The 25,159-nt window shown below is 40.6% G+C and overlaps 3 protein-coding genes across 17 annotated transcripts in view; 2 read left to right on the forward strand and 1 right to left on the reverse strand.

Annotated features, from left to right (window-relative positions):
• The window catches only part of TOR1AIP1 (torsin 1A interacting protein 1), a 48,001-nt gene extending 47,077 nt beyond the window's left edge, over nt 1–924 (reverse strand). For 2 of the 8 annotated variants that reach the window (XM_044942775.2, XM_025285539.3), the window contains exon 1: nt 12–924. In XM_044942775.2, the coding sequence (XP_044798710.2) occupies nt 12–492 (481 nt within the window). In that variant the 5' untranslated portion in view covers nt 493–924. The remainder of the gene's footprint in view (nt 1–11) is intronic. The other 6 variants (XM_044942778.2, XM_025285538.3, XM_044942777.2 and 3 more) reach the window with 6 other exon arrangements.
• Nucleotides 41–21,318, forward strand: TOR1AIP2 (torsin 1A interacting protein 2). Of its 4 annotated transcripts, XM_006048583.4 has the most exons (3): nt 5,635–5,773; nt 17,487–17,580; nt 18,702–21,318. In XM_006048583.4, the coding sequence occupies exon 3, from the start codon at nt 19,366–19,368 to the stop codon at nt 19,759–19,761; it is 396 nt and encodes a 131-aa protein (XP_006048645.1). In that variant the 5' UTR covers nt 5,635–5,773; nt 17,487–17,580; nt 18,702–19,365; the 3' UTR covers nt 19,762–21,318. The 4 variants fall into 4 exon arrangements, with proteins under 4 accessions (XP_025141331.1, XP_006048645.1, XP_006048644.1 ...); XM_025285546.3 differs by lacking the exons at nt 5,635–5,773; nt 17,487–17,580 and adding an exon at nt 41–174; XM_006048582.4 differs by lacking the exon at nt 17,487–17,580.
• Nucleotides 42–25,159, forward strand: part of LOC102405684 (torsin-1A-interacting protein 2) — a 40,799-nt gene continuing 15,681 nt past the window's right edge. The window contains exon 1 of one of the 5 annotated variants that reach the window (XM_025285543.3): nt 42–174. The gene's annotated coding sequence lies outside the window, so the exon portion shown is untranslated. Of the gene's footprint in view, nt 175–5,641; nt 5,774–5,847; nt 5,967–25,159 lie in introns of those variants that run through there. The other 4 variants (XM_006048581.4, XM_025285542.3, XM_006048580.4 and 1 more) reach the window with 4 other exon arrangements.

Genomic DNA, 25,159 nt, shown 5'->3' on the forward strand with positions numbered 1-25,159 from the left:
GACTGTCTCACCTTCGGATGAATGGGAGTCCCGTAATCCTCTTCTGGTCGTAACCGGAGAGGGTCGTAGCGGAGGCGGCGACGAGTGCGGCTGCTGCTGGAGGCGAGTAGCTCTCCGCGTCTGCATCTCCTCGGCTTCGTGGAGTCGGGGCTGCCTTCGCTGTCGAGACCGAAGGTAATAGGCGCTTTCTCTCACTTCCTCTTTCGCCGAATCGGGCCGGAACCTTTCTAGCGGAATCTGTCTTCCCACCCGGGCCTTTTCTTTGGCCGCCCGGGGCTCGAAGTCGCCGTACACTTCGGGCGGCTCTTCTGAGAACCTCACTTCCCGCCGGCCGTGGCGCGACGGCGTAGGAGTTCCGTACGCAGGCACGTCTCCGCTGCCGCCATTTTGAGGGGCGAGCCGGGGCCTTCCCTCCCGTAGCGGAGCCCTGGGCGTGACGTACAGCGCCCATCCTTCTCTCTCCGGCTCCGCCCGCTGCCCCTCGCCTGCCATAGTTGTTGACGTATCTTGAGTCGATCGCGAAGGTGTTTTGCGGTGCCCTTAAGAGTCTCCTGCCGTTGGTGGCGATCGTTTTTCGGGGGTGTAGGGCGGTGGTGTCGGCGGTCAGGGAGGCAGTTGAGCGTCGCCGGGGTTGCCGCCTGCGTCGTCGCTGCTGTGCTGCAAACCGGCCTCTGGGCCCATGGTGTGCTCCGAGGGCTGTGGGAGAGGCAGTGCCTGTGCTGGGTCAGCTGCCGCGGGTCACTCCCGCCTCCTGGCTGAAGGCGCCAAAGAGGAGGAGAAGCGCGAGGAGGCGTCGCTGTCCTCGGCCTTCGGGGAGGGAGGGAGGGAAGACGGAGAAGGCACAAGTGGCTGGGCAAATTGCCGGTCCAAAGTCCAGCTGCTCCTGGCAACTGCTGCCTGCTCGCAAGAGGCGTTCGGTCGGGCCCCCAGCACAGCGTAGCTGGGAAAGGCGGAGTGAAACGCGGGTGGAGGTTTCGCTCCTCAGCCCCAGGCTGTTGCGCAGTTTTCCCGCAGCCTTTTTGATCGACTCCTGCCTTCGCCGTACCTTTCCAAGTGTCCCTTTGCAGGGCTGATAAGACATATTCGCAGGTGTCATCTTTCCCTGGAGAAAATTTTAGTTTCAAGTTCCTTGGGAAGGCAGTTTACCAGTTTTAGGTTTTAAAAGTCACTTGTTGAGTGTACGAAATCGGATTTACAGGTTTACTTGGGTGGATTTCCATTTACAAAATGTACGCAGCAACCAGTATTACTCCTGATTTCGTATAAAGGCTCTACTTCAGCAACACTGTTCAGAGACTTTGTTAGTGCTGTGTTATGGAGTGAGAAATCAACAAATACTTTGATTAAAGACAGCACTGTAATTTTCAGTTGTGATCCATTATTTTCACTTTGATTCTGAGCATGACTTGATATACTGCGTTTGATACAGGGTTTTTTCTGCGTTTAGTTTACTGAATAAGCATGACAAAGCCATTTGTTTCACTTCTGTGTACCGTATTTGCAGATGTGGAAAATCTGCAAATATCTAAAGTTAGACACACTGAGGGAATGTTATTGAAAAATCGGTTAATCTTGCCTTCACATACACACACCCTTCTCGGACGATTTTCTATAATTGATTTTAGTGACTAGATTTAAAAATTTGCAGTTTGGATAGCAGTTAGAGTGAATGGGCCTGAAAATTTTGAAGTGAAGTGAAAGGCGCTCAGTCATGTCCGACGCTTTGGGACCCCATGGTGTACAGTCCGTGGAATTCTCCAGGCCAGAATACTAGAGTTAGTCTTTCCCTTCTCCAGGGGATCTTCCCAATCAGGATTCGAACCCAGGTCTCCCGTATTGTGGGCATATTCTTTACCAGCTGAGCCACAAAGGTGTTTACTGTTTCAAGTATTTAAAATCACTTTAGAATGTTTTTGAGCAACTCATTGTCCAAACTGGGCACATATTTCATTTTAATGAAATCTTAACGATGTCGTGTTTTCACTAATAGTCCATAAATTTGGTCACAGACACGAGTAATTACATGCTTTAGAATCACCTAGGTTTTTGCTTGATGGAAGCTCTCGTTTAGTTTTCTGGTTTTTTTGTGTGTGTGTTTTTTTTAATTATATACAATATAGCCAAAGAAACTGTAGAAATAGCAACATGAGAGATGCTACTTTTTAAAGAATCTTTTATCTTAGGGAAAATTAAAAGCATGTTCTCCCTTCTCAGCCTGAGTTAGTATATTTGGAAAATTTGTGAGACTTTTCTCTGACAAAATGCTGAGAAGTGTTGATACTTGATTAATACCGGGCTTTTACTGGTTTTAACTACTGCTTTATAAGGTCCCTATAATATTACTCTATTAATATGTAACAGGAAAAGTACTATAATAGATGAAAAGATATAATAGATTCAAGGATATAATAGATTAAAGGATATAAAACTTTATACAAGTAGTACTAATAAAATTCATATTATAGTGGTAATATTAATACAAATATTAAGAAGCTCTTTAAAACAGTTACCAGGACAGTTAACTATATAGAAACTTGGATACAGATTGTTAAACAGATTTGGGGGGATGTATTAAAAAGACAGGAGATGCAATACATTAGTACATGTATTATTGCTGCTAATTTGCTTCAGTCCTGTCCCAGACTGCAGGCCCACAGACTGTAGCCCACCAGGTCCTCTGTCCATGGGATTCTCCAGGCAAGAATACTGGAGTGGTTGCCATGCCCTCCTCCAGGGGATCTTCCCGACCCAGGCATTGAAGCTGCATGTTTATGTCTTCTGCATTGGCAGGCGGGTTCTTTACCACTAGCATCATTGTGTCATCTTGTAATTAAAAATGCTTGAAGAACTTAGGAATGGTTTTCAAAATCATGAGCTTGACACAGGATCAGAGGAATAGTAACTTTAGCATTAAAACATACATTTTTTTAGGGTTTTCCCTCTTTTGTCTAGGTAATAAGGGTACATAATCCTAGTTCTGCCATACGTGCCTCCCACACTTAGCAACCTGACAAATAACCAACTTTCATTACCAACTGTGAGGTAAAGCTAAACCCTTGTCGAACCAGATATTCTGCTGTAGATGTTTTCCAAACCCAAGGGTGGCACAAAAGAGGTAACATTATAGAGACGGTAGACTCCGCTAATATCATAAGGGAACTGCTGGACTGCTAATACCAAGAGGAAGCATGAGCTCTGAATGTTAAACAGTTATTGTGGGAGTTTGAGATCTGTGGAGGAATTCAATGAATTGAAAGAGAACAAGAGAAGAAATGATTAGAACAAAGGATGCTATGCTATGCTAAGTCACTTCAGTAGTGTCCGACTCTGTGCGACCCCATAGATGGCAGCCCACCAGGCTCCCCCGTCCCTGGGATTCTCCAGGCAAGAACACTGGAGTGGGCTGCCATTTCCTTCTCCAATGCATGAAAGTGAAAAGTGAAAGTGAAGTCGCTCAGTGTCCGACTGTTAGCGAGTGTCTAACTGTTAGTGACCCCATGGATTGCAGCCTAACAGGCTCCTCCGTCCATGGGATTTTCCAAGCAAGAGTACTGGAGTGGGGTGCCATTGCCTTCTCCAAGAACAAACAATAGACTCATTAATTCATGTATTTATTAAACATCTGTGTTGAAACAGAATAGATACTTAATAAATATATGAATTCAATTAAGAGTATTTTTCACCCTGAGGGAATTTGCCATATATTAGGGAAGACAGATATATACAAAATTATAATGCCAATTATATATTGGCATTGATTTAAATACCTATTAGGCCTCAGTCTAGAAATCTAATGTTCTTGACACTGGATTTCTAAGTAAAGCAGCTATTTTAATAAGATAATTTTTGTACATGAGTTTTTTGTTTGCTGTTCCGTTGCTAAGTCATGTCCGACTCTTTGCAACCCCATGGACTCCAGCAGCCAGGCTCCTCTGTCCTCCACTATCTCCTGGAGTGTTTAGTTCAGGGTAAGCAGAAATCCTGTTATGTAGTGAGAAAGCATTTATCAATTCATTGTACATAGTGTTCATAGTTTTGGTCAGAAAAATAACTTTGGGGTTATATCTTAGTAGAAAAAGGTAACATTGTTATTTTTAATAAAAAGATTAAAATATTAAATAAGAGGAAGTAAAGACATGGTAGCCAGCTGCATTTATTCCCCATTCTCACAAGTGATAGAAAAAATATTTTGAAGACAATATAAATGAAAATGTCTTGCTGGAAATGAAGTGACAACAATAAATGGCCTTCCATTCTTTGTTAAATTCGAAATTGCAATTAAACTTCCAAAAATGTTCCCAAATCCTGCAACTTCTGCCAAAAAAGGATGGTTGAAGACACCAAAAAAATGTTATTTACATGAAGAATCATTAACCCAATAAAATTTTGAGCTTGTGCTGTGTACTGCTGCTGCTACTGCTGCTAAGTCACTTCAGTCGTGTCCGACTGGGTGACCCCATAGACGGCCGCCCACCAGGCTTCCCTGTCCCTGGGATTCTCCAGGCAAGAACACTGGAGTGGGTTGCCATTTCCTTCTCCAATGCAGGAAAGTGAAAAGTGAAAGGGAATTCGCTCAGTCGCGTGCGACTCTTCGAGACCCCATGGGCTGCAGCCCACCAGGCTCCTCCGTCCAGGGGATTTTCCAGGCAAGAGTACTGGAGTTGGGTGCCATCGCCTTCTCCGGTGCTGTGTACTAGGTAAACCCTATTCTAAGTGCTGGGGATATAGCAGAAAAGAATAGACCAAAGACAACCCTCTTTTCCTTCTAGGATTGTATATTCTATGGGAGTCAGACAACAAATCAATGTAAGTAAAATAGTACGTTGGTCAGGAGTTTTATAGGAAAAAATTAGGAAAGGGGAAGTGAGATTTATGTGAGCAGATTTCTTCTCTGTTGTCTTGAATGGCCCAGTTCAGGAACAGGACTTTGACTGACTTGACAGTTGCCCTTAACCAGTTATGTGTTCTTGGGTAAACTGCTTTCCATCTCTCAATTTTCATTTTTATAAAATTAATAGATCAAGAAAACAGATCTTTTATCCATTTAGCCGACACTTTTGTTCATTATCTCATTTACTCACAACCACCTTATGAGGTATGTATATAGCGTTGTCCGCATTTAACATGGGGACACGCACCTCATAAAGGTGGCAATCGGTTTCCAAATCAAGCCTGACTGGTGCTTGCCATTATCATTGGCTAGTGCCGCTCACTGCGTTGGTTCCATTGGTTCCTCAAGCCTGTGAGCTTTAGGTCTTTTTAAGGGCTCAGTTCAGTTCAGTTCCGTCGCTCAGTCGTGTCCGACTCTTTGCGGCCCCAAGGGCTGCGCCAGGCTTCTCTGGCCATTCACCAACTCCAGGGCCCTCCAATATGTTGCAGAGATGTCTGCCTTCGGGTCAGAGAGCAGCGCGAGAAAACTCCCAGAACTGCGAGAAAACTCCCAGAACTTCAAACTGCGAGAACGCTGGGAGGCTTTGCGGTTCTGTCTCTGCACTCCCCACGCCTCCAGCTTCCCGCCCCGCCGCCGGCTGGCCGGGGGAGTGGAGCCGGGGGTGACGCCTGGGGGAGGCGGGGGAGGGGCCGGCGCCTACCAGTCCCGGCATTCCGCGGGCGCCTACCCTCCCCGCGGAGGTCGCCATCACGTGGGCAGGGACGGGGCGACGTTCAGTTCGGCGGCGTCCGAGGGGTGCAGCCCCGCGTCGTGAAGCAGAAAGAACGCTCGAAAGGCTCTCCTGACGTTGACAGTCGACGTTTTAAAACCTCGCTAGACATTGTAAGTAAAATGTGTGTACAACTTTCCCATGTTTTAATATTTGATCTGATACCTTCTTTTTAAATATCTTTCAGAAAAGATCCCTCCCCACCCCCACCTCCTTACCGCAAAAACCTTAAACGGAGCAGGTTGGAGGTATATTTTTGTTTTGGAATGAAAAAGAGAGAATCGCGTAAACATTAAACACAGGAAGGTGAGAATAAATGTTTGGTTTGGACAGACGAGAAGCAGAATTCCTCTAAGGTTCAAATGTAAACGGGAAATCGACCAGTGCAGGTGTTGGTTACTCCCTTACCTCCGTGTTTGACTGGATTCCGTCATTCGTCGTCTTCATCCTTGTAAGATAGTGCCCCGGCCGCCCCTCACTCCCCAACTCCTCACTCGTTAACACTCATAATGCTTCTTTCATGTAGGTGGTGTTATTCTATTTTGTGGTTATTAAGAAAATCAGCCTTAATGGTGCTAAAAAGAGCAAAGTTTGAAGTTTTAATGAGACCCTGCAATTACCAATTCATTACATATTATATATGTATTCCCAATTGTATTTCATAGCCGGTGAGAAAGGTTATCCCCTTTTCGTTCCTTCAAAAAAATGTACTGCTTACTTAATCAGTAGTGCTTAATTGAAAGATTTTATACACAAGATACAAAAATCAGTTATCTTAATCTGATTCAATACACTTTTTATTTCAATTTTACCTCTCTTAAGGTTCTAAAACATTTTATTTTGGATCTCTATAAGAGATTCCTTCATTGTGTCTGTTTGTTGAGAGTTAGGGCTGTGACTGTTCTCCATATCTATCAGTTCAGTTTTGTTTTTCAAGCACAGGATTAGTATGTAACTGGCCGGTGGAAAATAATTTTAAAAGGAACTTAATGGTAGAGGAACTGAAAATGTTCCTGGAATCTTTTATGTGGATTAGAATAGTTTGGAAAACTGGCTTTTGCTTTGAAAACTTTGAAAGCCTCTCCTCAGCAATATTTTTTATACTGAACGCAGAGTCCAGAACTTGATTACCAGTTTTGCTTCTGGTTTATCATGTAAACCATAAATGACTCATTTAAACAGTATTTCACTTGTTTTTTTTAAACTTATGTAGAGATAATACTAGCCTGAGAGCGTCTGTAATTCACAAATAAAGTTACAAGAATTTATCTAATTATTTGGGGGTTATTGGGTATTTTAATAATATACAGTGCCTTGTATGTAATCTATCTTTGCCATGGAAGTAGTTTTGAAAACTGAATGAGAATCCACATTCCTCTGAAGTGAAACTTGAATTTCCTGAAGGAAAGTTTGCTCAGAGAAGCTTGATATGCTTTATGCTGTTTCTTATTTTGCATTTAGAAACTTAATTGTGTTAAAATTTCATTGCTAGTCAATATTTTATGACTATTATGCCCAGCAAGAGATAATTCAGTACACTGATTATACTTTATCGTAGGTTTTGGACAGCAAATTAAGCACTTATGAGTAAAGAAAGATGGCTCCCACATTGGTTATTAGCATAGACTTTGGAGTCACAGCTGAATTTAAATTCCTGTCCTGTCACTTTGTAACTTGGGCAGATTACTTTATCACTCTGAGCCCATGAAAGCAGAGATTTAGAGTTGTTTGGAACATTAAATGGGATAGTTTAAGAACCTAAGTGGAATCAGTTATTGCCAATTGGGCTAATTTTCTCTTTACTAATATTAAAATAAGTGGCATATGGTTCTGATAATCAAAATAGAGTGGAGGAAAATTTACCTGTAATTCCACTACCTCAACAAAATCAAAAAGTTTAATCAATCAAAAGTTTAAAATTTTTATATACTCTTTTTAGCATCCGTTCATGGATATACATAATGTAAATAACATTTTTGCAAATAGGCAAGTTTAAGACATTAGTTTGTAAACTTCTGAAGGTTTTGTCTTAATTATACAAATAGAGCTTTCTGGTTCTGCCTCTCTGATCTACTAGTGATGCAAGAGCAGAACTTTCCTTTAGCACAGTTTCCACTTGTTTTCCTCAGTCCGAAAAGTAACTGTCTAGTTGCACTTTCACTTAGTTAGACTAATAATAAACATTTTCTGAGACTTATTTTGTGGTAAGGACCGCACATTATCTCTTTAACACTCATAATGCTTCTTTCATGTAGGTAATGTTATTCTATTTTGTGGTTGTTAAGAAAATCAGAGAAACAGGGAAGAGTTCACCAAGTCAGGTGCTGGAGTAGTCATTCAGGCCTAGGCAGTCTGACTTGAGGGGACTGTGCTGCCAGTCTTTCCTATTTATAGAGTCACTATATGGATGTCAAGTTGTATGTGTATGCAGGAGATGATCCTGGAGGCTGACTTAAAACTTCTTTGTGTAAAAACAACAAACAGTATTTGTACCTTACAACAACCATGACCACCACATGTAAAAAAAAATGTTTAGGAAAACAGGAGTAGGGAGGTGTTTAGTATCTTCACAGTTGAGGCATTCACCTATTGTTTTAATAGTTGTGGCAGTAAAAAATATGATTTATACACCAGACAAGTTATTAAGACTAAATTTTCCCTTTTTTTTATATTAGAGATAAACATCATAAAGTAAATACGGTTTCTAGTGAAAGAGAGCTACCTTTTCTTCACTAAAACAGTGTTTATAAGTGTTTTTTAAACTTTATAAGGAGCATCAGATTCATCTGGTGAGCCTCTTAACACAGATTCCTGTACACCCTCAAAGTCTCTGATCTAATCAGTCTAGGGTGGGGCCCAAGAGTTTACATTTCTAATAAGTTCCCAGGTGATGCTAATGATTTCCAGCTAATGAGTTTAGTAAGGAAACAAATATTAGTGGTGGTTGTCCAAATTGTTGGCCTGATAGTGAAACCTCAGTAGCATTGAGCACCCAGCTCCTGTTTTAAAACACTATCCTCTAATAAAAGGAACCAGGACTTTTTTGGCAGGGAGGGAAGCTCTTGAATCTAGGACATGGGCAGGGAAAATATAAGAGGAGCCTGAAACATTTTGTGGTGCTGGAAATTAAGGAGATGCTCAAAATGGTTTGGGAGCTCGTTGAAAAAACACAAGAGTGACTTGAAGGAGCTCCTCCTGATTGCCAAAGTTGGAACAATTTGAGTAATAGAATGCATAATGGTAGTACTGGATTTTAACTCATAGAATAAGTGGCCACAAGTCCATATTGACATAGCTGAGTACATAAATAGGATTCAAGAAGGGACAGCTCTTTCTTATAGAAGAATTCCAATAAATAAACATGGCAAGAAGGAAATAGAAAATCACTATTAGGCAAAACAGCAGCATAGTAATTATTGCAAACAAAATGTGCCTGTAATGCTGGTAGGTGAAAGTTTGAGGAAATACAGGCTATTTGTGCAGTCTCAGAGTGTCTCCCCAAGATAATTATTAGTAACTTGACAGTGGAGATACCATGATAACCAACTGACCAAGGTTAAAATCTCCACAGAAATAAGGCTTATGGATATCATGAACCCAGTGATGTGATGCACTTAGAAACACATCATTTCTTTGGTATTATTCTTGCCCAAAATGCATAACCTCTTTATCTTTCTACTCATGCTGCTGCTGCTACTCAGTCGCTTCAGTGGTGTCCGACTCTGTTCAACTCCATAGACAGCAGCCCACCAGGCTCCTATCCCTGGGATCCTCCAGGCAAGAACACTGGGGTGGGTTGCCATTTCCTTCTCCAATGCATGAAAGTGAAAAGTGGAAGTGAAGTCACTCAGTCATGTCCGACTCTTAGCGACCCCATGGACTGCAACCTACCAGGCTCCTCGGTCCATGGGATTTTCCAGGCAAGAGTACTGGAGTGGGGTGCCAGTGCCTTTTTTCCTACTCATGGGAAAACATAAACACAAATTGAGGGACATTCTACAAAATAACCAACTAATATTTTTCATAAGTATCAAGGTTGCAAAGACCGTGAAAAGTCACAAAAGATAATGACAGAAACTCACAGATTGGAGACTCAGGAGAATAAACAACTAAATGCAATGAGGGATCCCAGATTGAACCATGGAACAGAAAAGGAACATTAGTGGAGAAACTGGCAGAATTCTAACAGTCTGTAGTTAATTGACTTGTACCATGTTAATGTCTTGGTTTTATAATAGATATAAAATTAGCTCAAAATAAAATGTTTAATAAAAACGTGCTGGCTTCATGTAGATACTAAAGATGATCAGTGGAGTTGAACTGACACTGGGAATCAGTTGTGCTGCCCACTGTTGGAATCATAGCCCACTCTCTGAACCTTTGCTTTTTGCCTCTACATAAGTCATCCTAAACCTGAGATACAAATCAGAGGAGTTGGGAGGGAGCAGAACAAAGGGTAAGAAGGAAAAGAAGACTTTCTGTATTCAAGAAAGGTATATATCTGAACTGCTCCAGGCCCTTGAAAAGAAACAGTTCCCTAGGGAAGTAAGTGGAGTGCTTGTTGTTTTTAGTGTTTAGTACTTTCTCAACTTGCCTTTTAAAAATACCGGATAAGTACTACCTAGGGAAAACACTGGGAAGTAACTTTAATTTGTGATCATAGTAATCCTAACTTATTATGACAATGGATATGGTACAGAGGAGGGGGCAAGACTTAGGTACTTAGTTCTCAACACAGACATGCGTAGTGTTGGTTGTTGTTCAGTTAGTCTAACTCTTTTGGGATTCCATGGACGAGCCTGCCAGGTTCCTCTGTCCATGGAATTCTCCAGGCAAGAATACTGGAGTGGGTTGCCTTTTCCTTCTCTAGGGGATCTTCCTGACCCAGGAAGTCTTCCACATTGGCAGGTGGATTCTTCATCACTGATCCACCAGGGAAACCCAGATTGCTGGTACACATTCAGAAATAATGTAACCTTAGCTCTACCAGGTCTCACTATTGAAAACTACGAATTAACTTTTAAAAGTTTGGCTCCTAGTGTGTTAAATTGAAACTGTAGGCAGAATTGAACCATGGACTCATGTCCATTAGGGCAAAGTAGATTGAAATGCACCAGTAAGTGTCTAAACCAGTTGTTCCCCTTTGTGGAATGCCAGCAATGCACAAACACACCTGTTAAGTTTGTCAGTTCTTCACTTTTTTTTTTTTTTTGGACTGTACCTCTCGAGGCTTGTGGGATCTTAGTTCCCCAACCAGGGATTGAACCCTGGTCCTCGGCATTAAGAGCTCAGAGTCCTAACCACTGGACCACCAGGGGAATTCTCTTTGTGTCAATTCCTGTGCAACTCAGGATATTTTTTGTTCAGCTTATCTTCTTTCGAAGAGGGAATAGTGTGTGTGCCAGATAGTGCTGGAGTGTGCCTTCTCTCTGTGATCTCAAGACTTTGCCAAATTAAAGGTAATTCCTCACAAAACAGACTGAAAACTTCTTTAAGGAGCATGTATTTTCATAATATATTTTAAGCAAATAATTATTTTAGATTATGTGAATTTAAAAAGAAGAGGAATTCTTTTTTTTCATACTTTTTAATCTGTGCTGTGTGTGCTCAGTTGCTCAGTCGTATTCGACTCTTTGGGATCCCTTGAAATGTAGCCCACCAGGCTCCTCTGTCCATGGAATTTTTTCAGGCAAGAATACTGGAGCCGGTTGCATTTCTTCCTCCAAGGGATCTTCCCAACCCAAGGATTGAGGCACCTCTTGCGTCTCCTGCATTGGCAGGCAGATTCTTTACCACTTTACTTGGGAAGCCTTACTTCTTAACTCTCAAATCTAAATTTAGAACTGGTTAATGAAATAAGAAGCTTTTGAGATTTCACTTTATATGTGAGAGTTATAGGGGAAGATACCCTGGAGTAGGAAATGGCAACCCACGCCACTATTCTTGCCAGTTAATTCCATGGATAGAGGAGCCTCATGGGCTACGGCCCATGGAGTCACAAAGAGTCAGACATGACAGAGCACACATGCATGAGACTTCTAGAGAAACTGTCTCATACAAAAAATAGTTTTGATTATTGATTAACTTTAGAATAAAATATTCCATGGAAGAAAATATTTAAAATGGAAACTCAAGAAAATTTAGAGCATTTGTATTTTTTCTGTGTCTGTCTATTGGTTTTATGTATTATATGAGGACTTGGCTGAACTGATATATTTGCCTGGAGAAGTCGCCCCAACTCTACTCAATCTGAAACATATTATGCAGCCTAAAAAGAATAAGGTGGTTTTTGTCTTTCAAAGGCAGCTTTAAGCTGGCTAACTAACATGCATTCAGGAAATAGTGATTCTTGATATAGACTCACAATATTTAGAGATGATTATTTAATATATATTGAGCTGCCACTTTTTAGTAGATGTAAATTTCACTGGTTTAAATAGAACTGCATTTTCTATTTTGATGTTAAAGTGCTGTTTTCTAAATTTTCCACTAATAAAGCTGCAGAAAACATCTCACACACAAAAATTTTGACTTAGGGAGATCCCTGGTAGTCCAGTGGTTAGAACTGGGCACATTCACTGCCATGGCCTAGGTTCAGTTTCTGGTTGGGGAACTAAGCCTCACAGTGCAGTAAAAAAAAAAAAAAAAAAAAAAAATTTGATTTGTGTTTTTCTTTTGTAGTGTTGGTCTTCTGTATCTACAAGTCCCATGTCTGTGGATTCAACCAACCATGAATAGAAAATATTTGTGAAAAAAATTCCAGAAAGTTCCAAAAAGCAAAACTTGAACTTGCTGTGCTCTGGCAGCTATTTACTTAGAATTTACTTTGTATAAGGTATCGTAAGTAATCTTGCGATGTGCATAAGTTATATGAAATTCTATGCCATTTTATGTAAGGGACTGGAGTGTTCATTCCTCCGTGTATTTTGGTATCTCTGGGTGATCCTGGATTGAATCCCCCACTTATATAGCATGACCATAGAGAGTTTATGTGGTAAAGAAGCCTTTTAAACTTTGTTTTTTGCCCACTATTGTTGGCTGGAAGGTTCTTGAAAATAAAAACATTCCAACTTCTTCTGTGGGCCTTCCATAATTTTCTGTGATTTCTATAGGTAATCTTTTTACATCCATCTAAAAGCCCTTAATGGAGAAGGCAATGGCAACCCACTCCAGTACTCTTGCCTGGAGAATCCCATGGACGGAGGAGCCTGGTAGGCTGCAGTCCATGGGGTCACTAAGAGTCGGACACGACTGAGCGCTTTCACTTTCACTTTTCACTTTCATGCATTGGAGAAGGAAATGGCAACCCGCTCCAGTGTTCTTGCCTGGAGAATCCCAGGGACGGGGGAGCCTGGTGGGCTGCCGTCTCTGGGGTCGCACAGAGTCAGACACGACTGAAGCGACTTAGCAGCAGCAGCAGCAAAAGCCCTTAAAACCCACCCTGGTGGCTCAGACACTAAAAGCATCTGCCTACAGTGCAGGAGACCCGGGTTCGGTCCCTGGGTCGGGAAGAACCCCTGAAGTAGGAAATGGCAACCCCTCCAGTACTTTTGCCTTGAAAAGCCCATGGACGGAGGATCCTGGTAGGCTATAGTCCGTGGGGTCGCAGAGTCAGACGTGACTGAGCGACTTCACTTTCAAAAGCCCTTATAAGACCTTTACCTAAAGCATTGGTTCCACTCTGGATTCCCTGGACATCTAGAAGTTCTGTACGGTTTTTTTCTCTTTGTATTTATAATATTTAGCATTGTGCCTAGTACATGGTGGTTTCCTCAGTAACTTAAACAATACAGTAATCAGTCGAGTACTGGTTGTTCCCTGGGTACTTTCAGCATTTCTACAAGCCTAATGATGCACAGTGGTAAAGATGTGGGTTTGATCTCTGGGTCTGAAAGATCCCCTAGAGGAGGAAATGGCAACCCACTTCAGTATTCTTGCCTGGAGAATTCCACGGACAGAGAAGCCTGGTGGGCTACAGTCCATGGGGGTCACAAAGGGTCACATGTGACTGCATGCATGTGAAAATGGTTATCATATATTCACCTCAAATCAACCACTTCTGACTTAAGCTAGTGGTGTTGAGAAAGGAAACAAATCCAGAATGTCTCTTTCCAACTTTGTTACAGGTGCTTTGAATATTATCTCTAATTTAAAGTATTGAAAATTTCTAAACCAGGGCTATTAACACTGGTTTTTCACTTGTTTTATTAGAAGTTCTGACTGGCAGAGTTACACGTCTAATTAATAAAATGTGAAAATGACATCATTACAAGAATGGTAGTTGTTCTGGCATCCTTCCAAAGTGAGATCTGAGGGGCGAGCCTACGAATAAAAATTGCCTTTGATAGTGAAATGATTAGGAGCCATTCCTGCTCAATGGTTCTGAACCATTTCAGGTTCCTTTGGGAATCAAAATGTGTGTACAGTTGACTTTTGAACAACACAGTTTGAATTGTGTGGGTCATCTTACATGCAGATTTTTTTCAATGATAAATAGTATGGTACTGCATAGTCTGTGGTTGTTTGAATCTTAGGATGCGGAGGATCCCTGCTTCCAATGCAGGGGGCGCATCCCTGGTGCAGAACTAAGATCCCTACTTGCCATGCTGTGTGGCCAGGAAAAAAAAAAAGGATTATTATTTCACAGATGGAGGATTACTGTTGAATGCTTGGCCAGGTGAGGCCAATTGAGGTTCTTTGGGCTTCATCTTGCCTGGAAGGAGAGTGCTTCTTTTCTAATATGCACAAAGGCACCATATGAAAAAACAAAGTGCTGCAAAGAGATGCGTGCCTTTATAGAATATGCCAAGATAAACTTTGCTTTCCATTAGGTAGCTAATGGAGAAATTAATTCCATTAATTAACATTAGGTAGGGCTTCCCAGGTAGCTCAGCTGGTAAAGAATCTGCCTTCGATGCAGGAGACCCTGGTTCGATTCCTGGGTCGGGAGGATCCTCTGGAGACAGGATAGGCTACCCACTCCCAATATTCTTGGGCTTCCCTGGTTACTCAGACAATAAAGAATCCACCTGCAATGTGGGAGACCTGGCTTAGATCCCTGGGTTGGGGAGATCCCCAGGAGGAGAGCATGGCAACCCACTCCAGTATTCTTTCCTGGAGAATCTCATGGACAGAGGAGCCTGGCGGGCTATTGTCTGTGGGGTCTCAAAGAGTCAGACATGACTGAGTGACTGAACAACAACAACAAATAGTTGATTTACAATATTATATTTTCTTTTACCTTGTTTCTAGAAAGAGATAGTTGCTTGTAGACACAGCTCTGTGTCTTTCTATAGGGTTCCTCTTCCTCAGTCACCCACCTTGCCTCTGAACAGAATAATTGCTGCTGATCTTGTCCACGGTGTGAAAGTTTGGTTTTGCCTATTAATCTGTTTTTCTAGCCCACTCCTATTTTTTCTCTGCTCTAAAGAGTGGATATATGTTTAAGTATAACTGATTCACTTTGCTGTACAGCAGAAACTTAACCTTGTAAATCAACTGTACTCCAGTAAAAATTATTTAAAATACAAAAATGAAGATAGAAATAGAAAATAAAATAAAATACCAAGTAGAGGTTATGTAAATTGTTAGGATTTGTGATACTGTGACCATTCATGTACCTCCAACCATTCAAAGAAAAAATGTTTATAATTATCTTTGAAATACTCTGCATGCCTTTCCTGACCCCATCTTCTTCCCTCTCCTATCAAAGGTAGTCATTATCCTTGTGCTTATCTTTTCTTTTTTAGCTTTATTGCATATTTATTCCTAAGCAATATATTGAAACTATGTAAATGGAAACTATTACATAAGAGAGAGTGAGTATATGCTTTTTATAAGAATGTCAGGTTTTTTTTTAGCCATTCTACTGTTTGTGGACATTTTAGCTGTTATTTTGCTATTCTACAGAGAACTACCATGAATATTTTAATTCATGTTTTTAAATAAACATGTAATTTTCTCTAGGGTAGTTACCTGAGAGTGGAGTTACTAAGTTACAGGAAACACCAATGGTTATACTAATTTATGTTCCTGTCATTAGGGTATAAGAATTCAAGTTACTCTATGTTCTCTGATATATATTTAATATATCAAAATGGTACATGTTTTATGGGGAGGAATAGTAAAGAAGGAGAGGGAATATTGTCTCACTGTGCTCAGAGCCATAGGAGATTAGAGACTAAGGGGATGAAGTATAATCAGGAAGCTTTGGGCTCCATGTGGTGATTGACATAAACAGAGGTACAGGTTTGATGGGATTAGTTGGTCCTCATATTTTCAAGCAGGTAATGATAGTGAAGTTGTGAGGGCGAGAAGCGGGAAGGTTTGAGAATCTTGCCAGGAGTATTTTGGGGAAGGCTTCTTCACTCTTCCGGTGATAAGGCTGGGAATGAGTTAGGAGGCTGGTAGTACGTGATCTTGTTCTGAGCATTTAGTGCTTTGGAGCCCCCTTTTAACTCCCCGCTTACCTGTAGTGGCTTGAGGACCAAGGGAGGGTCAGTTTTGTCTGGAACACATGGAACACTAGAGTTCTCTTGGTTCAGGAATACTTGGAGCTCTCAGTTCAGTTCAGTTGCTCAGTCGTGTCCGACTCTTTGCGAGCCCAAGGACTGCAGCACGCCAGGCCTCCCTGCCCATCACCAACTCCCAGAGTTTACTCAAACTCATGTCCATTGAGTCAGTGATGCCATCCAACCATCTCATCCTCTGTCATCCTCTTCTCCTCCGGCCCTCAATCTTTCCCAGTATCGGGGTCTTTTCCAATGAGTCAGCTCTTCACATCAGGTGGCCAAAGTACTGGAGTTTTAGCTTCAGCATCAGTCCTTCCAATGAATATTCAGGACTGATTTCCTTTAGGATTGACTGGTTGAATCTCCTTGCAGTCCAAGGGACTCTCAAAAGTCTTCTCCAATACCACAGTTCAAAAGTATCAATTCTTTGGTGCTCAGCTTTCTTTATAATCAACTCTCACATCCATACATGACTACTGGAAAAACCATAGCTTTGACTAGATGGACCTTTGTTGGTAAAGTAATGTCACTGCTTTTTAATATGCTGTCTAGGTTGTTCATAACTTTTCTTTCAAGGAGCAAGCGTCTTTTAATTTCATGGCTTCAGTCACCATCTGCAGTGATTTTGAAGCCCCCAAATATAAAGTCTCTCACTGTTTTCATTGTTTCCCCATCTATTTGCCATGAAGTGATGGGACCAGATGCCATGATCTTAGTAGTTTTCTGAATGTTGAGTTTTAAGCCAACTTTTTCACTCTCCTCTTTCACTTTCATCAAGAGGCTCTTTAGTTCTTCGCTTTCTGCCCTAGGGGTGGTGTCATCTGCGTATCTGAGTTTATTGATATTTCTCCTAGCAGTCTTGATTCCAGCTTGTGCTTCATCCAGCCCAGCGTTTCTCATCATGTACTCTGCATAGAAGTTAAGCACTTAACATATAAGCACTGGGAGCTCTAGTGCTTTCTTAACTCTTGAAGTTGGAGAAACGAAGGTTGGGAGAAGGGTGGATTTATTCTGAGCATTTGGAGCTTTAGGACTTCTTGACTCTGCTATACAGAGATGTGGAGTCACGGTGGAGGGGAAGTCTTGCCTAGGGTGTATAGAGCCCACATTGTCAAACTTGTTAATTTTTGCCAGTCTGGTGGAAATGAAATATGGTATCTTGTGGTTTTAATTGAGTTTCCCCTTTTTACTCTAAAAATTCCAAAATTCTATATCTTTTCAACATCAAACTTAGTCATATAACTTTACCACTAACTTCTGTGTTAAACCCCACAGTAATGTGGGTTTTATTCATCATCTCTTTCATGTACCCAAGATTTCCTGATTCAGCAAGTGAAACTTCTACTGTAGTGGCTCCTGACAGCAGACCCTCAGGGCGATCTGCTGTACCCTGTGTTTTCACCACAAAGGTCAGAAATCCTATTTTGTGTTCACTCTTGCCTGAGAGGCTGGATTGGTAGCCTTCACACATTGTCACCTAACCTCATAAAACACATCAGTGTATCAACTCTGGTTCTGTCTCACCCCGTCTGGAGCCCCCACCAAAATATTCGCTCCGTGTTGCAGCCCTGTCAGAGGTGGCTCTTCAAGGAAAATGCTTTGGCTGATCACAGCTAAGGCTATAACTGCCTCTGCTTTTCAGGCTCTATCTTTATACAGTTTTAACCCTGTGTAAATGGGACACCCATCTTCCCCAGTGTTCCTTAGTGCTCTCACAAAATCAGGCCTCAATCACAAAAAAATTGCTGGAGAAAGGCAGGCTATATTCTGATGATCTGTGGCACACTGTAGGTGGCTATCTACTGTTCAGCACATCCTACTTTTCCCCACCTTGTTTACTTGTTACATTTAAAGGTCATGAAGGAGTGCAAAGATGGTGAAAGTGTCTCTCAGTCCCAACTGATTTACTATGTATGTCCCAAGAATAGTTCAGGACTTGGCCTTAATTGGCTTAAACTTAAATGTGTATAAGCCTATAAAGATGGATGTGGGCAGTGAGACATGTCCCTTATGGTTTCTTTTCCAGCCTTCAGAAGGATTTCACCCAACGTTCTATGCTTGGTTGTTAAGAATATTATCTAATAATTTTGTAAGGTTTTCCTTGCATTGAAATCTGTTTTAGAAGACTGTCACCATTGTTAACATTATCCCACCCATTATGGTAATACTATATATATGGCACCCATTTCATGGAAGACAGATAAAAGAAGTCTCAAAGTTTTACCATGTATATGATTATACAGACCGTATTATTCCCAGAGTGCAAAAGGAGTAGGAAAAATAAATACATAGTAAATGAGACTAGTACAAATCTTAAATGAACTAAAATCTTCCCTGTTGCCCAGTCGAGCATAAGAATAACTCCCAACAGATAAGTTGGTTTGAACCCATGTAAAGTTGTCATGGGGAGTCCCATGAGACAATTCTTATGCACCTTGACTGACCCAAATGATTTCCAAATGCATGTTTCTAATGATATTGTGAGCAACTCAAAGCCCATATGAGTTGTCTGAAGTTTTATTATTTACAGGTATGTGAAGCATTCCCAGAACCGTTCAACCAACTCAGCAGCAGCTACTTCCCTGTGACTGGGTCCTGATTAAGGTCCTCCCAAGAAAGACTTCATTGGATCCACGCTCAAGAGGACACTGCCAAGTTTTCCTGACCCCTCTACATCGCTATAAAGTGCTAAGGCCTTAAGACTTGGGTATTTGTATTACAGCGGCAAGAGTGCCAGCACCCACCAAAGACTCATTGGACTGTCAGCTTCTGTTTCACCAAACAGACATAATAACTTACCAGCAAAGCAGAGTAAGCCAAGTGCCTCTGCAAATACCACCAGCTGATAACACACAAGAAAAAGTAACTTAGACTAGAACCCTGTCTTTTCTTAAGAAGCTGAGATTTAAAGGAGCTGTTGTGACATCTGTGCTGCTAGTAGTGACTGATAACATAGACTGGATCAGTCCCTGAGTTTGGAGACTGGCTACAAGTGAGTGAAAAATAGACAACGAAATCTTGAAGAATTGCACGGAGGTGCAAGCCAACTTTTACCCTCTCCAAGTAATGGTGGTTGGACTCAGAAAGTGCTAAACCAAAATTGTAATAGGTCTGGTTACTTGGGTCTCTCTCTTTATTATCATTGTTGCCTCTTACTGTTATATTTGCTTTCTGTGTTGTCTCTCCAGGTCCCAATGTTCTCAGATAATTCACATTGCCCTGACTGTGGGCAGCAGTGGTTCCCTAGTTTAGAACTAGGGCATTGGTTGTACCAAACTGAACTGGTTGAGAATGAATGTTACCAAGTCTTCTTAGACCGTATTAACAGAGCTGATTATTGCCCTGAGTGTTATCCTGATAATCCTGCTAATAGAAGCCTTGTTCTTCCTTGGTCTTTCCCACTTGAGTGGGCTCCTCAAAATCTTACCAGGTGGACCTTTGAAAAAGCTTGCCACCCATTTCTTCTGGGTCCTCCACTGGTTAGAAAAAGAATACATGATTCTAGAGTTGCTGGTTTTAACCCTGCACTACAGTTAATCCTGACGAGGACAGACAAAACCTTAAACAAAAAACTTGGCCAAAGCAAATAACTTCTTAAACAGTCAAGATCTTGGAGACTCTAGAGGATTTTTGTACTAGTAACCCAAGGAAGATGGAAAAATGACTCCTTTTTAAATCTGATTCAGACTGTCACTGCTTTGGGAAACTGCTTAAATTGTTGGATCTGCTTCCAGGGTCTATGCATCTCTTGTTCAGCATGAATTTAATTAGTAGTCCAAGCCAGACTGTTCCTCTGGAACCTGACTAATCCATATTTCCTATGTTTTGGAATTAGCTTGCTCTTCCTAAAAATCTCCACAGCCTAATCATTGATGTTATTATGACAAGGTAGTCCTGAGGAGAAGCCTCATACTGTGTGTACTTTAATTATATTCTAGTAATAACTTTTGTGGGAAAGCATCCTTGTAGCTGAATTCTAGATTATTCCAGTAAAACAATTAGACATTTAATAAGGATCTATATTGTTCTAAATTCCACTTCTTATATATTAATCAGTGATAACTATATATATATATATATAAGATTTATTCATATCTAACCAAACATTCATCATTGGCTCTATTTGGTTTATCCTCAGTGTGGCTTTGACATTATTAACTGGTCACTGTCAGAGAAACCACATTCAATCAGGCAACACCTATATAGGTTACAGAATAATATGCAGAAATGCCACTATCTAGTTACTTGGCTCTACATAAGCAAAGACTATCCTGTCTTTGTGGTGACTGAACTTAGAATGTCCTCCTCTGGAAATGGAAAAGTACCTGTATTAGGAGCTAGGTGACAGAAGGAGTTATCAAACTTGACTCCGTATAGATAATGAACAGTTTAGGGGAAGCATTTTTCTTGGAACTAAGAAGGACTTACCTGACATTGGCCTCATTCTGGCCTTCACTTGTTCATAAGAATCATGGAACCAGAGTTTGAGTTAAGAAACTTGGAAAAAGCAGCTGAAAACATCTCAGAGTCCACTTAACAATTTAAAAATTCCACTTAAGATGCTAAATAATCCATTGCTTATGTAGCAACTCAACAATGTTCTCAAGGTCCCAGGTTCTTTCTGTCTTTCCCCTCTGGGATCCTTATTGTATTGGCTTTTTGTCCTCATGGTTTTCTCAGTGAGTACAGTATAGCTTGTTGCTGCTCCAGACATTTCAATCTCTCTCAAAGACTGGAAGTGGGGAGCAAAAAGCTTTGTCCTTTCAGGTCTCTATTTTTTATTTGGGAAGAAAATCTTTCTCTCAAAAGTCCCTCAGATTTTTCCTTACATCTCATTACATCAGGGATTTTCCCTTACATCCTTGATTCACAAGGGAGCCTGGAAACCTGACAGAGGGGAATGGAGTTGACATTGCCTGGGTAGGACACATTATCTCCCCTAATAAAATCAGGGCTCTTTTAGGAAGAAGTGAGGAATGAATGGCTGTTGGTATGCAACAAATCATGCCTGCCACATGTTGTTAAAAGTCATTTGTTAGTCTGTATAAAGAATGTACCCCAGAGATCTACCCTGTATCTGCCTTATGTCTGTCATGATTGACGTTCTCTTCTGTTCTGTTGCTGAATAAATTGTGTGTGGACTGCTATACTGAGTGAAGACTAATTAGTTGATTATTAATCCTTGGTTAAGAACTACACTATCCTAAAGCTTTATCTAAAAAGTGAAAATTTACTTTGAGGTATTGCTTTTGAGGATGGTATTATAGTCAATATTACTGTCTCCTAAACTTTTTTAGACACACACCAAAAAACACTGCTTATGTTCAATTCAGGAGAATAGAGAAAGGTCCTTTTGTTTTTGTTTTAACAAATCTCATTCTTAAATAGTGGCTTCCCTGGTGGCTCAGAGGGTAAAGAATCTGCCTGCAATGCGGGAGACCTGGGTTCGATCCATGGGTCAGGAAGATCCCCTGGAGAAGGAAGTGGCAACCCCCTCCAGTATTCTTGCCTGGAAAATCCCATGGACGGAGAAGCCTGGTAGGTTAGTCCATGGGGTCTCAAAGAGTTGGACACGACTGAGCAACTTCACTTAGAGAATAGAGAAAGGTCCTTTTGTTTTTGTTTTAACCAATCTCATTCTTAAATAGTAGGACATTAAATGGATTTATACAGTTGAGTTTCAAGTCAGTGCCTCGGTGAGCTTGTCAGAAATGCAAATTTCCTGATCTTACAGAAGTTTTGATTTCCAAGGTTTCTTATGGGGCCCAGGAATCTACATTTTATAAATAGTGCCTCAGAAGATTCTTATGCAGATACTGTATGAACCATACCTTGAAAAATACCATAGCAGCATATCCATCATACTTAGTTACCTAGCTTAAAAGACTAGGAACCAAGAGTACTCATAATACTGTAAGATAGTGGTAGTTATTGTACTTTGCCAGTGACATATAAAGAGGTTTCATAGCAGACTGAAGGACTCTGCTGATATTTCAGGTCATAACTTAGTCACATTTTTCTCAACTGTTTGTGGGGAGGGCTCTATTGTCGCCCTTAAATAGTTCTGTAGGGTGTCGTCATAAACTTTGTGAGTATATGGGCAAGAGAAAGGAATCAAAAATACTAATTTTAATATTACATTAAGAAGGGTACTTTGCCTTCATACATGATTATTATCACATACCCGATATGGTCAGGTCTCAGAAATAACATCGTGTGGTAGAGGTCATAAAATGGAGCAAGGGAGAAAATTTAGAAAACTTCATAGCTTTTCAACTTAGGTCTTTAGTAGGACTTCACTGGGTTTAAAACATTGCAGACTATTTTAAATACTCATTCATGGTTATGAATAATGAATTTGAAAGTATAAGTGTATTCCTAAAATTAATTCTTATGACAGATGATCCACTGTTTAGGATGATGTAAGCCATATTAAGCTCTACTTCCATCCTCTGGGAGAGTTGATAATATTACTTACATGTAATGGTGGCCATTTCTAAAATGACTTCCAGAACTACTATCTGTTACTTTAATGCAGACCTAGGAGGAGAAATTTAATGGAAAGTACTAAAGAGAAGGCTATCTTGGGTTGTGGGTGACTGAATTAAGATTCATCTCTAAGTTGTAGCAGAACATAGTCCAGGCAAGCACACATGCAAGAAAGAATTCCATGACATCCAAGGGTAGGTGGCAATCATAATACACGTGTCTGTAAAAGTGAGTTGAGAGCCACACCCCTCTATTTCAGGAGTCTCCCCTGGCAGCCCTTGAGCCAATGCAGTCTTTGGAACACAGCTTAAAAACTGCTTGTTACAGAGGAAAAATAATGGCCTTGCAGCCAGCTGACCTGAGTTTGTCTTCTAATTCTGACATTATTAAATGAGCTTGGGCATTTTAACCTTTTTTGTCCAGTTTCATCTGTGAAATAAGTTGTGTAATAATACCTACTTCATACTGTTGTGAGGTTTAAATGTGATACATGTCTATCAGCACAGTAAGTCTTTAGGATGAGGAGAGGTATAAGAGAATGAGGCAAAAGTTAGAACTAGGGATAAGATAGAGTCTCAGTTTTAGAATAAGGATTAAGGCCAACTGTTAGAACTGGATGCTAAATTATCAAAAATTTCTTAGGTCTTTTCTGATGAAGGACAAGATTTATCTTATAACTGAGGCTGAGCCTGTAGTTGTGTGATTCAGTGGTCTGAGATGAAGATTAAGAGGCTTAGAGGGATGAATGACCCAAGGCAGATCCTTGTCACTTTTTTAAGGCCCATTTATAGTCATAATTGTGGTAGATATAACTTATTATATGATTTATTATCACCTGAGACTTTACACAATGCTAAAAAAGCAATTAGAGAAAAGTTGAATGTGTGTAAATTTACCCAGGTCATAGGTGCTCGAGTCACAATTCAGACCTAGATTTGGAGTGCCTTGTAGTAGGTTTACTATGGGGTTTTATTTTTGTTGTTGTTTAGTATCATGGTTAACAGCTAGGGTCCCACAGTCAGAATACCTGAGTTCAGATCACCTGAGTTCAAATCCTAACTGCCTCTACTACTTGTGGGTTCTTGGGTAAGATTCTTAGCCTTTCTCTGTCTCAATTTCCTCATCTGTAAAATAGAAGGAATACTAAGTCCATACATCGTAAGACTGAAGTTCCCAGGATGGAATAGAGGTTGGGTAAGGTCCTACTGCTCTCCCAGCCCCAGTTTTATTCTTGAGAGTAGCTTTCCTTTGTTCTATCTCCTCTCAGCTGGTTGTGACAAAATGCATAGGAAACTATTGTTGAAGTGTGCCTTTGTAACATAAGTTCCCTGTGTGTGGGCTCAGAGTTAACCCTTACAGGTTTTTCATTTTGATTCTTAACTTTTCCTCACAGAAGCTAATACATTACATTTTATTACTCATTTAAAAAATTTATTAACATCAGTCATTTTATAGAAAAGTGCTGAAAATAGTATTCACCTATGCACCCAGATCTAAAATATATTAACATAGGAAAGATGTCCTGTGCTCTTGGATTGGAAGAATTAATATTGTTAAAATGGCCATACTACCCAAAGCAAAGCAGTCTACAAAATGTAATGTGATTCCTTATCAAATTACCCATGACATTTTTCACAGAAATAGAACAAATAATCCTAAACTTTATATGGAACCATAAAAGACCCAGAATTGCCAAAGCAATCCTACGGAAAAAGAACAAAGGAGAAGGCATAACCCTCCCAGACTTCAGGCAGTACTACAAAGCTACAGCAATCAAAATGGAATGATATTAGCACAAAAACAGACATACATGGGTCAGTGGTACAGAATAGAGAGCCCAAAATTAAACCCCCACCCCTGTGATCAGTCTTCCAACAGAGGAGACCAAAAATATACAATGGGAAAAAGACAGTCTCTTCTGCAGGTGATGTTGGAAAAGTTGGACAGCCACAGGTAAATCTGTGAAGTTGAAACACACTCTCATAGCATACAGAAAAGTAAATTAAAATGTCCTAAAGACTTAAACATTGAAACCATAAAACTCCTAGAAAGAACATATACAAAACATTTGACATAAATCATACCAATATTTTCTTAGGTCTGTCTCCCAATGCAATAGAAATAAAAACAAAAATAAATGGGACCTAATTAAACTTACAAGCTTTTGCACAGCAAAAGAAGCTGTAAACAAAAAGACAACCTACAGACTGGGAAAAAATATTTGCAAGTGATGCAACTGACAAAGTCTTAATTTCCAAAATACACGAACAGCTGATACAATTCAACAACAACAAACAACGAACCCAAATGAAAAATGGGCAATTTTCATACAATAGTAGGATACAAATTCTACTCAAGTTTTTATAAACTAGGAGACACTAAAACATATACAGGGACATAAAACAGTTGCAAAAATTTCATGAACTAAAGATACTGAAATCATACACTATAAATCTTAATCATGTTGAATTGGTTCATGGTGCTTCTACTTTTCTGTAT

This window comes from Bubalus bubalis, chromosome 5 (genome assembly GCF_019923935.1).
Source record: "Bubalus bubalis isolate 160015118507 breed Murrah chromosome 5, NDDB_SH_1, whole genome shotgun sequence".
NCBI lineage: Eukaryota > Metazoa > Chordata > Mammalia > Artiodactyla > Bovidae > Bubalus > Bubalus bubalis.

Coding starts and splice junctions, on each gene's coding strand:
- TOR1AIP2 (XM_025285546.3), top strand. CDS start 19,366: ATGTTCTCAGATAATTCACATTGCCCTGACTGTGGGCAGCAGTGGTTC.